The sequence below is a fragment of the Neoarthrinium moseri genome (genome assembly GCF_022829205.1).
Source record: "Neoarthrinium moseri strain CBS 164.80 chromosome Unknown scaffold72_Wmoseri_CBS_16480, whole genome shotgun sequence".
Lineage (NCBI taxonomy): Eukaryota > Fungi > Ascomycota > Sordariomycetes > Amphisphaeriales > Apiosporaceae > Neoarthrinium > Neoarthrinium moseri.
The window spans coordinates 1-14,533 of NW_026055186.1; the positions used below are offsets into that span (position 1 = coordinate 1).

At 52.6% G+C, this 14,533-nt stretch overlaps 6 protein-coding genes across 6 annotated transcripts; 4 read left to right on the forward strand and 2 right to left on the reverse strand.

The window, feature by feature from the left end:
* Nucleotides 1-671: 671 nt before the first annotated feature.
* On the forward strand, nucleotides 672-1,330 carry JN550_011669 (uncharacterized protein; the record flags this gene model as incomplete). The annotated part of the gene is made up of 2 exons (XM_049310060.1): nucleotides 672-798; nucleotides 930-1,330. The coding sequence occupies 2 exons, from the start codon at nucleotides 672-674 to the stop codon at nucleotides 1,328-1,330; spliced, it is 528 nt and encodes a 175-aa protein (XP_049166295.1).
* Nucleotides 1,331-1,802: 472 nt separating this feature from the next.
* JN550_011670 (uncharacterized protein) lies at nucleotides 1,803-2,864 on the reverse strand (the record flags this gene model as incomplete). Its single annotated transcript, XM_049310061.1, has 1 exon — nucleotides 1,803-2,864. The coding sequence occupies one exon, from the start codon at nucleotides 2,862-2,864 to the stop codon at nucleotides 1,803-1,805; it is 1,062 nt and encodes a 353-aa protein (XP_049166296.1).
* Nucleotides 2,865-4,889: 2,025 nt separating this feature from the next.
* JN550_011671 (uncharacterized protein) lies at nucleotides 4,890-5,450 on the forward strand (the record flags this gene model as incomplete). The annotated part of the gene is made up of 2 exons (XM_049310062.1): nucleotides 4,890-5,154; nucleotides 5,218-5,450. The coding sequence occupies 2 exons, from the start codon at nucleotides 4,890-4,892 to the stop codon at nucleotides 5,448-5,450; spliced, it is 498 nt and encodes a 165-aa protein (XP_049166297.1).
* A 399-nt stretch (nucleotides 5,451-5,849) lies between these two features.
* Nucleotides 5,850-9,316, forward strand: JN550_011672 (uncharacterized protein; the record flags this gene model as incomplete). Its single annotated transcript, XM_049310063.1, has 7 exons — nucleotides 5,850-6,740; nucleotides 6,792-6,876; nucleotides 7,060-7,151; nucleotides 7,436-7,774; nucleotides 7,900-8,776; nucleotides 8,877-9,217; nucleotides 9,272-9,316. The coding sequence occupies 7 exons, from the start codon at nucleotides 5,850-5,852 to the stop codon at nucleotides 9,314-9,316; spliced, it is 2,670 nt and encodes an 889-aa protein (XP_049166298.1).
* Nucleotides 9,317-9,704: 388 nt separating this feature from the next.
* Nucleotides 9,705-11,468, reverse strand: JN550_011673 (uncharacterized protein; the record flags this gene model as incomplete). Its single annotated transcript, XM_049310064.1, has 2 exons — nucleotides 9,705-10,512; nucleotides 10,573-11,468. The coding sequence occupies 2 exons, from the start codon at nucleotides 11,466-11,468 to the stop codon at nucleotides 9,705-9,707; spliced, it is 1,704 nt and encodes a 567-aa protein (XP_049166299.1).
* Nucleotides 11,469-12,664: 1,196 nt separating this feature from the next.
* Nucleotides 12,665-14,391, forward strand: JN550_011674 (uncharacterized protein; the record flags this gene model as incomplete). The annotated part of the gene is made up of 3 exons (XM_049310065.1): nucleotides 12,665-12,876; nucleotides 12,929-13,831; nucleotides 13,878-14,391. The coding sequence occupies 3 exons, from the start codon at nucleotides 12,665-12,667 to the stop codon at nucleotides 14,389-14,391; spliced, it is 1,629 nt and encodes a 542-aa protein (XP_049166300.1).
* Between the last annotated feature and the right edge of the window lie 142 nt (nucleotides 14,392-14,533).

The window sequence follows — 14,533 nt, forward strand, 5'->3', positions numbered from 1 at the left end:
GAGAGCCTCGTTGCGACGCACGGTATCAGTCTGTGTCACAGCCACCGACCGATAACTGCCTAGATGTGGTCACAGTGCAGCAGTTGGGGAGTATGCCAACTCCCTTAAACTAGACCATTCTCTTCCCAAGTACCCTATCTGGTCGCTGCAGGCCTCTCAACCCCTTGCATTCATTGACTTGGAGCCTGCCCCGAAGAGCGTTATCGGTGGATGGGAGCCGAGGGGCACTCTCGGCTTAGGGAGCCGAGTCCATGCAGGTAGCAGGTGCCGGCTACGCAGACGGCTCTAGTTGACTTGGGGCGTCCGAACAGGAGTTGGAGAGCTAAGAACTGGAGGCCAGCGACGGGTGCCCGCGGACGGAGGATCTGGGGGCCTGCCTACCAATGGGCGTTTCTGTACCGGTGGCACACAGCTCCACCCGCATCATTGATAAGGTAACTTACCTAAACCATCGCAGCCAGCAGTAACAAGTTCATATCGTGCGTGCCGAAGCATACTCGCAGCAGCCGGGGGAGGGTTTTTACTCTTCTAAAAAAAAAAAAAAAATACTCACCACCTCTACCACGACCTCGACCTCGACCTCGATCACGACGTCACATCCGCCCGGCTCGCCATCCCCATCCCCATCCCCATCCCCGCCCCTCATACTTCCGCACACCCCGATCACAGCCATGGCCTCAATTGCGCGATGCCTGCGGGCGGCCCGGCCGTCGACCCTCTTCAAGCTGGCCCCGACGCCGGCCCTGCGAAGCAGCTGGCGAGCGTCCCCCGTCAGGGCCTTCTCGGCCACGCCTCTACGTACGTTGCTCCTGTGCCGTGGCTGCGCGACAATACAATACGCCGGCCGCTGATGCTGCCCATGCCCATGCCCATGCCCATACTCGTGTCGATGCCGATGCCGATGCTAACCCCCCCAACCCACTCTGCAGGCGAGATCCGTAAATACACCAAGGACCACGAGTGGGTCGACCTCAACGCCGACAAGACCTCGGGCGTCATCGGCATCTCGTCCTACGCCGCCGAGGAGCTGGGCGACGTCGTCTACGTCGAGCTGCCCGAGGGCGACAAGTTCGTCAAGGCCGGCGACGCCATTGGCGCCGTCGAGTCCGTCAAGAGCGCCGCCGACATCAACGCCCCGATCACCTGCCGCGTCACCGACGTCAACCTCGTGCTCGAGGAGAAGCCCGGCCAGATCAACGCCGTCCCCGAGGACGACTCCCACGGCGGCGGCTGGATCTGCAAGGTCGCCGTCGACGAGCAGGGCGCCAAGGACTTTGAGGGCCTGATGGATGCCGACGAGTACAAGGCCTTCACCGGCGCCGACCACTGATGGAGGTCCGACGAGGAGAACGAGAAGAAGGACGGGCAGAAGGACGGGGGAGGACGCCTCCACCCCCACCGGTTCTCGGCAGGGGCAATAGGTCTTCAACACAACAGAGAACCTAGGCGGAAAAAAGTCTCGCAAACAGGACAGACGGTACGAGAGCTCTCGTGGATGGCTCCAATGTTTATAGGTTCAACACGACACTAAGGCGTATCAAAGGCCATCGTGCATATAATCACACACTGCATCAACACGGGTCTGGAAGCAGGATAAACCAAATTTAGTAGATTTTTCTTCTTCTTTTATGCACTGTCTCTGGTCCATTGCCGCATGGGTATCTCGACATGGCGCGAGCTCGGCATGCGTCGAGCTTGACACGCAACTGACCGACGTCTCGGCCCAAGACCACACAAGTGATGTAGATGCCCCGGCATCGCCTTCCTCCTCACCTTCCTCCCAAGAGGAAACGCAAACGGCGTTACGCCGGAACCCATTTCTCGGTGCTGGGGTTGGCCGCTCTTTCGGCATTGATGACATCAAGGATCTTCTGCGCCCCGTTCTCGGTCAGCCGCCGCGCAACCTCCTCGCCAAACTCGACTGCCTGCTCCCTGGTCTTGACCTCCTGCTCCAGTGCGTCATCTGCCGCCTGCGTGCCGTCGACGCTGACCACGGTAGCGGCCAGGCGCAGCCTGTTGTCGCCGACCCACCTCGTCTCGACGCCGATGGGGATGCTGCAGCCGCCCTCCAGGGTCCGCATGACGCTGCGTTCCGCCTCGGCCGCCAGCATGACCTCGTTGCTCTCCAGCGCCTTGAGGAGCCTGAGAGTCTGCTCGTCGTCTGCCCGGGCCTCGATGCCCAGCCCGCCCTGGCCGACGGCGTGCAGCATGCCGCCGCCCTCGGTGGTGCTGTCCAGGTACTGCGTGACGCGCCCCAGGAGTCCCATCCTCGACAGGCCAGCCGCCGCCAGGATCAGCACCGAGTAGTCGGAATCCTCGGCGTCCAGCTTCTTGAGCCGGGTGTCAATGTTGCCCCTCATGTCCCTGAACTCGAGCGCCGGGTATCGCCTCCGGATCTGGGCCATCCTGCGCACCGAGCTGGTGCCGACGACGCTGCCGGCGGGCAGGTCGGCCAGTGAGTTGTACCTGCCCTCCAGCGCCTTCTTGACCACGACGACGTCACGGGGGTCCTCCCTCTCGGGCACGCAGGCGAGCACGCAGCCGTCGGGTAGGCTGGTGGGCATGTCCTTGAGCGAGTGCACGATGATGTCGAGCTCGCGGGCCATGAGGCCGGCCTCGAGCTCGTTGGTCCACAGGCCCTTGCCGCCAAAGTTGTAGAGGGCCGTGACCTTGTCCTTGTCGGCAGCCGAGTGCATGCCGACGATCTCGAAGTTGACGTCCGGGTGGAGCTTGGACAGCGAGCTGACGACATAGTCGGCCTGTTTGAGGGCGAGTGCTGACTTTCTCGTGCCGACGCGGATCGTGACCGACTTGCTGTGGGAGTCGGACGGCGTGATGACAGGCTGCATCGCGGGTGTCGACATGATGGCTGCTGGCTGCTGGCTGCTGGCGGTCGGAGCAGTACAGCTAGGTTACCTTGACGACCTGAAAGTCTGACGGGGGAAGGTTATGGCGGGGCGTGGGCGTGGGCGCAGGCGAGAGCGAGGGCTGGTGGTGGACGTGGCGGAGTGTTGTCGAGGCGATTGATCCCTTGGCCAGCGAAGGTGGCGGCAGAACAAGACTCCAGGACTGCCTCCCTCGTGCGCACTGTGCCTGGGTCGTGGACTTCGAGCTGGGTTGTCTGACTTGAGGCTGTTTTGTGACCGCTTGCTCACCTTATTCAGTGAAGTTCTGTAAGTAAGTAATTGGGCAATTGACCGCGGGGTTCCTGACTGCGGCAGTGCGGGATGGCGGGATGGTGGGATGGATGGCAATGGAACTGGATTTGCACTGCGGGGTAGCCTGCCGGGCAGCACATTCAGTACAGTACCCAGGTGCCTAATTATGAGTAGTAGGATACCCTCTAGTGCGGACAGTGAGGCTTGCAGGGCCTGCCAAGGCCTGCCAACCAGGGGCCCAGCACCCAACCCACCTGCAGCCAGGGACTTGGATTCGCCTGCAGCGCCCGCAGCTGAGGGCACGCTCATGTAAGGTACCTCGCCAACCTACCGTCCACGGGTACTTCCACGTAACCTGGAATGGACTTGGGTACACACCTAGAATTGCATGGTTTACGTGAGGCACCAGACTGTATACCTATCTTAAGGTACACAGCACGTCACAGTACCCCGTTTCTCTCAGTCGAGGTTCTCACCTCGTCCCACTCCGGCCGTTTAAGTCCTCGGGCAATAAAGGGAAGAAGGGAGTCACATCAATGTCCTGTCTCCGATACACCCCATACATATATTCTCGTCATATGCAGGTGGAAGGCATCCCGGCGTCGTGGGCCTTTCAATAGCCTGTTATTATATATCTATATACATGTCTTTGTCGATCTCGCCGTGTTAGACTAGCCATGGTGTAAGCACGCCACAGCAAATACTTGTTAGTATTCTTGACGGTCTGCGAAGCACGAGCCATCGAAGGAATCTGCAGTATAGGCTGTATAGGTGGACTTAGTGTCTAATGCTGGTAGAAGCTGTCGCGGTGTTCCACAGGGCACAACAAGGCCATCGTGTCAGTCCCGGCAGATAAATGCAGTCTTAATCTGTTTCTCTCGCTTTCCCTGTCCTCCGAGAGCGGTGACTCCATTGCAACGTTGATGAGTACAGTCGCACCAACATTCTTCGGCAGCTCACCCGGGCTTCACAATGACCAAGGCCAGCTGGCTCAAGACACATGTGTCCCAGCCCCATGTTCTACATATTTTGTGCTTCGTCCGTCTGTCCAAAGAAACCGCAAGGCCAAATGTCCCGCCTCGCACTAGGCATCTCCTGCACAGGTCTCACTAGCATTCGGGTTGCTTCTGAGCATCGCTTCTTGACAAGTGTGTCCGACCGGTCCAGATCGGGTCAGTCCGACTCACTGCACAGTCCTAGAATCCTTGAGAGACCTGTAGAGTCTGACTTGGTCGGAGTATCATGTCTCGTGTCCCCCTTGGCTGGTCAGAGAACTCGGTGGCATAGAGGCCATCTGTGATCAAGCCAGCCCACTGAGAAAGGCTTGCTGTCTGTGACATCAAAGCTATATCAGGCCCAAATCCCAGGCAGCGCGCTGTACTTTAAACCGAGGGGTGATTGTAACGTAATATGTGTGTTCTCGGCTCTTTTGCCCATGTATAGCATCTATCTCCTTGTTGAGCAGTGTGACAGAGACGTGTCAACGTTTCGCTGATTATTCATCGAGGATGGCCGGCGACAAATACTACATGCAGGCTGACTATTATATCACTTGGGGTCTCGGGCTATAAAGCCACCCATGCTCACAATCCGCTTTTAAGATTTCCCCCCCGATACTCAACCTATACAGCCACAGCAATCTACCATCCTTGCTTACTTGGATGTAGATAAAGTACAAATAATTGCCCATTTATTTCAACCCTATTTTCACCGTGAGTTGGTCGCCCAGTCATGCTGTCTTCCTGGACAGTTCTATCGATCGCCAGCCTTGGCATTGCGAACCACCAACTTCCCCGACAGGGCCTTCTCTCCGGGTCTGGGTCGGCCTCTGCTCCCGAGTTCCCAACGGCCCCGGCCTCACCACCTTTCACTGTGGTCACGGCTAGCGCCCCGGCTACAGCATCCGGCCCCATACCTCTTCCAACTACGGGCTCGGGGCCCAAATGTGGCAAGGGTTACACATACTGCGGTTACATGCTGCAGTCGGGAGGTCATAGTATGTCAACTGCATCGTACTATACCTAGTCTCCTAGACCATGTTCAACTAAATACAACGCAGACTTTGCCCCTGATGTCATCAACAAAACTTACTGTGAGGGCCTCGAAGGCAATTGTCTCAGTGGCGTTCCGAGAACAAAGCCGGATCAAGCTGTCTTCCTGTGCATGGACGATAGCCCGGCAAGTATTCAACTCTTCTGCGCGTGTGGAGGCAAGTGCCTCAACGAGCAACAGAGCAACAACATTGCTCACTGCGACACCCCTTGTACAAACGGTCAAAAATGCTTCGAGTAGAACGAGCTATTCCGGCCCGGGTCGAGCTATGCAGGAAGGAGAACACTCTCTGTTGGATGATGGTTTATGGCACTGTGGTTGGGGGTGAAGGCCCAGTAAACTTCCCGTCTATCCTCAGACTATCTAGTCCTCGAAGCAATTCCTTGAATCCATAATTGGTACTTCAAATATGAACAGGGCGAATCAGAATACGATCAAGGTCGGTTGGCATTATGCATTGTGATGCATGTCGAGACTTTCAAGACTGACTCGGCGTTGCCTCCGAGCACCGGACTCAACCGGTCCCACCGGCCCCGGACCCGCCTGTGATTTACGCCTAAGAATTTATTGCGCCTCGTGTGGTACTCGTAGCACAAACGTGAGACTCCGTTCTTAACTCAGCAACCCCAAATACTATCAATGGGCACAATTCAAATCTTAGACGGTGGGCTAGGCACCTCGCTCGAGGATACCTACAGTGTTACCTTCGACCACTCCAAACCTCTCTGGTCGACCCATTTCCTCGTCGAGGGGGAAGAAACGCTACTATCTTGCCAGCGGGATTTTGCGGGGGTCGGGGTGGATATTCTGCTGACTGCGACGTATCAGACTTCGATAGAGGGATTCTCTCGAACGAAGACCGTCGACCACCCGAATGGGATCTCCAAGACGGCGATTGGACCTTACTTGCAAAAGGCTGTAGAAATCGTGGAGACGGCTCGGGTCCACGACTACACAAAATTCGCATTGAGTCTAGGTCCCTATGGCGCATGCATGATACCTGGCCAGGAGTATAGCGGCGATTACGACAGTGCTCACAGTTCGGAAGAGTCACTCTACTGCTGGCATCTGGAAAGGTTGCAGCTGTTTACCAAAGTCGAGGGTCTAATCAAACGGGTGCAGTATGTCGCATTGGAGACGATCCCAAGACTGGACGAGATACGTGCCGTGAGAAAGGCCATCAAAAGATCCGGCATAGACTTGCCGTTTTGGATTACTTGCGTCTTCCCCGGGGAAGATCTTTCTCTGCCAGATGGTAGCTCTGTTGATCAAGTAGTCAAGGCAATGGTCGAAAGGACGGAAGATGGTGCGGCACCATGGGGAGTAGGACTCAATTGCACGAAACTTCACAAGCTGCCGGCGCTTGTTGAAGCCTTTGAGCAAAGCCTACAGGGACTGATAGATGCCGGATATCTACAGTCAGTACCGACGCTGATGCTGTACCCGGACGGGACACAGGGAGAGGTATACAACACCACGACAAAAACGTGGGAGATAGTTGAGGGCCAGGAGAGTAATTCTCGTGGGGATGTAAGTCGGAAAATGAAAGGTCACTCTATGCTCAATGCTAACCTCATCCAGAGTTCGTGGGCAGCTCAACTTGCAAATATTGTCAAGGAGTCTCAGGATCGCGGGTGTTTTCAAAATTTCGTCGTGGGTGGATGTTGTAAGGCGTCTGCAGTTGACATCAGACGCCTCAAAGAGAATCTACGAGATACGCAGCAGAGCTGATAATACCCCCTTTATTAGCCATTGATGTCTATGTTCGATCAGTACGCCATCCATGCTTGTCTCGAAAGCCACGGTTCTGGCCCACCCACTACGCTCAGTTTTGACATTTCTTTTTCAGGCGTTGGAGGATTCTGGAACGTCCTGGCCAGAAGTGGCATTTTTGGTCTGACACTAAGAACTCATCGCACGGTCCCATATCCCACGACTCTGGTGTGTCGTGGGGCAAGCTATCCTCTAGTCTCCGCTCTTGACAGCTCTTATACCTACCTACTCAGGCTAGATTTGGTTGGACTGCCGATTGTCGGAAATAGAGTGGACTTCCGTACACCATCGTCGACGATATCGCCTTGAAAACTTGAAAACTCTGCCCGACGGTATATAGCAGAACTGTATCAAACATTACTTACAAAGACGATTTTCAAATGATGGTACTGTAGGACGGCGTGCTATTCGTTCAACCTTGTGCTACGGGACGTCGACCTCGATGCACTTAGCTTACTGGAACGTCTGCACTGACCATGATGAATCGCACTCAGAGTCCGCCGACGATGGAGACTGTTAGTGACATTGAGAAGAACCCCAGCCTCACGGCGGACGAGAAGAGTGATCTTGCGCCACAGCTCAACATTGGGGGTCATGGTGCCACACAAAGACGACTGAAAGACTATCAAGTGACAATGATAGGTATCTGCAGCGGCATTGGAACTGGCCTGTTTATCGGAACAGGGAGCGCATATGCCAAGGCTGGCCCTGCCGGACTGCTCCTCGCTTATACCGTTGTTGGCGCTGTGCTGTGGTGCGTTATGCAGAGTATTGCCGAGCTGGCCACTTTGGTAAGTTTACCTCAAGACCAGACGCCTTGGGGTTTGGATTTTGCCTATAATACACTGGCCCGATTGAATGATAGGAGAAGATGGCGTTCCAATTAAATATACTAAGCTGCTGACATGAGAAACAGATCCCAACAGCTGGCTCATTCCCTCACTGGGCGACTCGATTCATCGACCCAGCCGTTGGGTTTTCTCTGGCTATTTCGTATGGTTACTGCTTCATGATTGCAATTGCTTCGGAGTGCTCAGCTGCGGCTATTCTCGTTTCCTACTGGACCGATATGTCACCTGCGGTTGTCATCACCGTTTCTCTCGTCCTGATCCTGATGATCAACCTGCTTAGCGTACGCTTCTTTGGCGAAGCAGAGGTCATCACCGGATCCATCAAGGTGGCCTGCTTTCTCGGCCTCGTCATAGTCTCCATTGTGATCACTGCTGGCGGTGGTCCCAACCATGAAGGGATTGGCTTCAGATACTGGCATGCCCCGGGAGCGTGGACCAACTACAGGGGCATTACTGGATCCACCGGCCACTTCTTGGGCTTTTTGTCAGCTTTCGTTAACGCAAGCTTTTCCTTTATTGGTGTTGAGACGGTGGTAATCACGGCCGCTGAATCTGTGAACCCACATCGAGCCATCCCCAAGGCTGCGAGCCGCGTCACGTGGCGAATAGGGATCTTCTATATTCTGGGCGCCTTGCTAATCAGTCTGATTGTTGATCCTACGAACGAAAACCTCGTTTCCGGATCTGGGAATGCCAACAGCTCACCCTGGGTCATCGCTATAAGAACTGCTGGTATTGACATCTTACCTTCTATCGTCAACGCCTGCATCTTGGTTTCGGCTTGGTCTGCAGGAAGCTCATATTGCTGGGTCGGATCACGCATGATCGTGGCCATGACCACAGATAGGCAGTTGCCTCAGGTCTTTGGCCGCGTCACCAAGAACGGCGTGCCTTGGGTCGCCGTCATTGTTGCATGGCTCTTCGGACTATTGGCCTACTTGAGTAAGTCATCTCTGTCTGGATTGATATGTATCGCGATGGTCTTTTTCTTTGCTAGACCGCACTGTGCCCGAAGTAGTAACAAAGCTAAATAATGCATCAGGTCTCGGCACGGGTGGTGCCGCTCAAGCCTTTACTTGGCTTTTAAGCTTGAGCACAGTCGGAGGCCTCATCGCTTGGGCTACCTTGTGTTTCTGCTATATTCGCTTCCACCGTGCCTTGACCGTCCAAGGCGTCAGCCGGGACAGCCTTCCTTGGAAAGGTCCATTCCAGCCATATGCAGCTTGGGTTGGTTTCATCGGCTCCAGTATAATTACTCTCATAACGGGGTTTCCGGTTTTCCTTGATGGAAACTGGGATACCTCCAACTTTGTTGCGTCGTACGTCGGGATACCTATATTCGTTGTGCCTATCATAGCTTGGAAAATTTGGAAGAAGACAAAGGTAAGCTCTCTAAGGCAAAAGGTTATAAAAGTCATCTGCTGATATGGGGTCTAGTTTGTTCGGGCTAAGGATGTTGATTTATGGTCGGGGAGGCTTTAGATACAGCAGTCTAATGAAATTGCTGTTTCACTGCTCTTAAGTTATATAACATTCAATTGCACGTTGGACAGACAAATATCGGACTTGGAATGTATCCGGCCCTTTGCGTCTATGCCATCCTAAATTAACCCCGTTCCATATTTCGACCGCAGATGGCCTAAAACTCATACATTTAGTATATTGAAAGGAGCCTTCCTCCATTTACGCCTTCTCGTACGTCCGGTTGGTGAGTTCAACGATCAGCGCTGTGTTGTTTTTCTTTTTCTCCTTCCTACCATGTGACACATTTGGCTCTCGGGTGAAGTTGAGTACACACAACTGCATTCAATCTGTTTCTTGTGCTGGTGCTTTAAAAATATATATAAGTGTTCCCTGATAACTTTCAAGATTATTGTGCTGAGACCGAGCTAAGCATCAGAAGACTAACTGTCATAGCAGGGAGGGTGTCGATAGAGAGCTCAGAACCAGCAAACTTCCATGGCAACCCGCCGAAAGGAATAGACTCAATGGATGTCGTCCCCTCAGGCAACGGTATTGATAAGGGCCCGCCAATATCCACGTACCCAGCATTGACTACACTAACCATAATTTGGTTTCCATACGACCAGTACGCCATGTCAAGCACGTCTTCTCCGGAAATGAAAAGCCTTTTTGGTTTACCGTTCAAAAGGAAGTCTCTCACAGGACTCCGAGTGACCACGGCAGACATGTCTGAGTGTACGTCAAACAACTCCCAGCTCCCTGGCCATGTCCAGCCGAAAATACCAGTAGCTCCTCTGTTGAAAGCCAGCGCATTCATTACCCGTGCTTCTCCAGGCGTCGGATCCCGAAACCAGTAGATCTCCCCGTGAAAAACTTGCGGATTGTGGAACTTTGGTTTGGGCCACATACCAAGCCAGAACTCATACATTGAGAGGTCGTCGAGTCTTGAAGATACGTCTTGCACATTTCCTTGGCAATTATCACATCCACAATCTCCCAGAGTAGTGTTGCATGTAGTATTCCATTTCGAGAACGTCGAGTTGATACCAATCGGGTAAACATCCTCCATCAGGATATCGCCCCCCAGCGAATAGGGACCAAAATAGTAATCTTGGCAATTCAGCGTAATCGCAACGGGATGATAAGGGTCAAGTTGATGGATAAGGTCTTGAGCTTTGGCTGGCGCGTCAAATGGCTTTTGCCAGCCATCTGGCCTTATATCCTCTGTTAGTATACGTAGAAGCAGCAGCATATCGTCAGTATGGACTTCTTACTCGTCTGCCGTCCAGTAGGCGAATAGCGACGTATGATGTTTGACGGTGTTGACGTGCTGCTCGACAATGGACAGATTCTCATAGGAGCCCCTGAGGTCGTACATGAAAGGTAAGCTCTGATGGTCCATGCTGTCGTAGACTGGATTAAGGTCATCAAATCCAGCCAGAGCAATAATTGCGTTCAGACCCTGACCTCCATTCGTGTAGTTTCGAACGAAGTCATCGCTGACTGCTGAGCTGTTTGATCCGTTATATAGTCCATAATAACCATATGGAAGCAAAGGTTGGAACTGGTTATCTGTGTTGACATTCTTAAACAGCAAGCTTCCTTTCAAGTTGTCAATTTTGGTAACACTTCCGGAGGGGTTTTCTGGAAGGTACAGGAAAGAGCTGGTGGCATTATAAGTTTTGTCGCCAAACTCAGATGCTCCGTAAAGGACTACCCCATAGGGTGTTGTGCTCGGGGTGAAACCGGATAGGTCGAAGTTGACTTCAAAGCCCGTGGTATTAACCTCTATTGAGTTTTCGATGAGCGGCCTGTCATCGGAAACCAAGTTGATAGAGAAGTAGAGTCTGTTGAAAGGCTTTGTACTGCCGCCATCTGAGGTCGAGTTCGTCCACGGAGAGCCATACCAAGGTGATAATGCAGCATTGATAACGAAGGATCCCGTTGATTCACCGTCAACGTATATGTTGTAACGCGGCTTGAATTGGACATAAAGATTCGTTGTTCCGTTATCATCTGGGGTCGTTGTGTGACCGCCAGGTTCGAAGCTGGGATAACCCGATTGATACACCTTGCCACACCAACGAGGCCAATCAGTATGTTCACCAGTCTCTTGAGCGGACCCAAGGACAATCGCCAGCGTACCGGCGGCGGCGGAAGTGGCGCGCATATTGAACTGGTGCCAGAGGCTTCAGAACACTTGAAGGATCAAGGACAAGATACTGTATCTTTTCCTCGGCCCCCGCTGTTTCTCAAGATCGAATTGTCGTCCACCTCCAGCATGGATGGCTCTTCCTGGGTCTGCTGGTAATGTAACACTGCCGAATGTGACGGTCCAGGGAAGGAAATGATAATCCTCCACACTAATTTCCAAGCAAACTGGCGGGCCACCCACCCCGCACATAGAAAAGCATCTGGCATACTTTACCCCTAGGCGAACCCCGCCTTCGGTATGAGAGCGCTGTTATTCCTGCTCGATATTGACTGCATCGAGCAATGGGCCATTATCCTGAAGTCGGTCGTTCTTCCAGTCTATAAAGTCTCCTGTACATCAGAACTTCAGAAGCTCTCGAACAGAGCGGCACGTGACAACTTGGAGATGTCTTCGGGATTTTCGGGCCTTTTCGGGCGTTGAGGACCTTGTGGTTTGAGTCCCCATTGCTTTACCAAGTTTACCAGTTGACTACCGTCAAACCCTTATCGCTCAAAGCCTGTATTCCCAGCAATCCCAAAAGTGTTGTCCCAAGACAGCCGGATACGTGATGCGCGTTTTTGCAAATGATTCGGTGCTGGATGTAGGCGCTTGTGGCTGATAGTCTCACCCCACCCCATAGAGCCGTTACCGCATATCCGTTCAGACTTTTAGAGACACCTTCTGTGATGCGTCGTAACGATGAGACGGAAGATACAGTACACATCCTTCACATCTACGGAACCCCCATCGAAGCGAGCCTTCTCAGTATTGTGACAAAAGCACCAAGGCTCACGAGAAAAAGGCCGCTTGCATCAGTCCAGTTGGTGGGAAAAGCTTGGTCGTGCCCTGTCTTGCAAGTAACTTAAGAGGCCCTGGGGACGGGGATTTGTTCAGAGCTTCTCGCCACCTTATCAGTGGCATACTGGTGTACCCCACACATGAACTCCACCTCCGGCTCCATATTTGTTGATATGGTCGCATGGTAGTCTTGGACACGCTGATACGACATCTATCACAGATTTTGTTATCAATCTACACTCGGCTTTATCAGTAGTGATTATCCGACAGAGATAAATGCAGGCCAAGTTATATGGTGACGACCGCGCAGTTTACAATTCAGAAATGACTCTTGGACCATCTTACCCAGGCTGCCCTCCCAGGAAATGTTAACAATGGCACGAGCAACAGAAGTCCAGCATTACCAGATAGACGAAACATGTACTCCGGGTACGGTGCATCTTGTCGACTTAGAACACCGCTTAGCCACACGACATGCGAGCGACCAAGTCGAAATTGTCTTGGTGCCCGCACCCTCCCCAGACCCCGAAGATCCGCTGAATTGGAGCTCAAAGCGCAAATACCTTGCCTTGGCTTGTGCATTGCTGTTGGAGCTCCTACGACTTAAAACAATGTACGGCGAGTGCTAACTCTTACAGGTATACATGGTTCAATGGAATAGCCCTCTCAGTTGTTTACTCAGTCTTGGTGCCTCTTTCTGTAGCTCTCCACGTCGAGATTTCGGATCTCAATGCTGGCACGGGCTATATGTTCCTTCTCCTAGGCTGGGGCCTGTTGTTCTGGCAGCCTTTTGCTCTACAGTACGGAAAGAGATTCACATACCTGGTCTCCTTGTTGGCGCTCATGGCCGTAACGCTGTGGAGCCCGTATGCCCAAGGTAACAGCCAATGGATCGCGAAAAGCATATTGACAGGTTTTTTCGCCGCCCCAATCGAGGCACTTCCCGAGACTACCATAGCAGATCTGTTTTTCGCTCACGAGAGAGCAACATACATGGGCTGGTATGCCTTTAGTCTAGCGGGCAGTAACTTTTTTGCGCCTGTTATATGTGGATTTATCAACGACGGGTTGGGCTACAAGTGGGTTTTCTACCTCCCATCTATCTTTATTGCCTTTACCTGGGTTTTCCTGTATTTTTTCTTGGAAGAAACAAATTATGATAGGGAAATGGTTGAGGATGTTGCGCCTGGGATAGATCCTCTCAATGGAACAGCCAACGACGCAAACGAGGAAGCGAAACCAACAGGAGCCGAGCATTTCACCATTCACCATCCTGGATCGCAGCACAAGTCAATCTGGCAGAGGATGGCACTTTTCGACAAGCCGCGGCCATTCATGATGCACCATCGTGCTTGGCAATCTCTGAAACTGATTTCTTGGCCGGTAGTATTCTATTCGGGATTCAGCTATGGGACCTACCTCATCTATTTCAACATCCTCAACGCCACTAGTTCGATCATTCTAGGAGGCGAGCCTTACAACTTTAGCCCCGCCATGGTTGGATTAAGCTATATCTCATGCGTGATTGGAGTTACCGCAGCGTGGGTATCTTGAGTACATTAATGAACTATACTAACAAGACTGCAGATCTGTTTTCACGGGAGTCCTCTCAGATCGCTGGATTATTCGAATGGCCCGCAAAAACAATGGCATCTCTGAACCTGAGCATCGACTATGGCTTTTTGCAGTTTCAACGTTGGTAATACCTTCGTCACTAATCTTGTGGGGAGTTGGTGCAGCACACCACATCCATTGGTTTGGACTTATCTTTGCAATGGGCACAACATCTTTTGCGAATACAATGGGTGTCACGCTATCAGTTTCATATCTCATCGATACATATCGCGACATCTCCGGTGATGCGTTAACGACTTGTATCATAATTCGGAATACAATGAGCTTTGCGATTGGATATGGGATCACGCCGTGGCTCACGAATCTGGGATACCAAAATTGTTTTTTGAGCGCCGCGCTTGTTGGACTGGCAATTTGCAGCGTCTTTCTCATCATGATCAAGTGGGGCAAGACATTCAGAGAGATGAAACGAGTACAATACTGGGCGGAGATACGGAAACGAGTCAAGCTTGGGTTTGTTCACTGATATAATTGTTCATGTGCGCAGAGAATGCAAAGCCCGCACTCGCTGCACAAAACGAGAGACATGTCGCCACCATAGAATACCACGAACTCACATATATCACTGAATCTCCTCAACCCAAACTCACCAAGCCCCATTGCTGCCT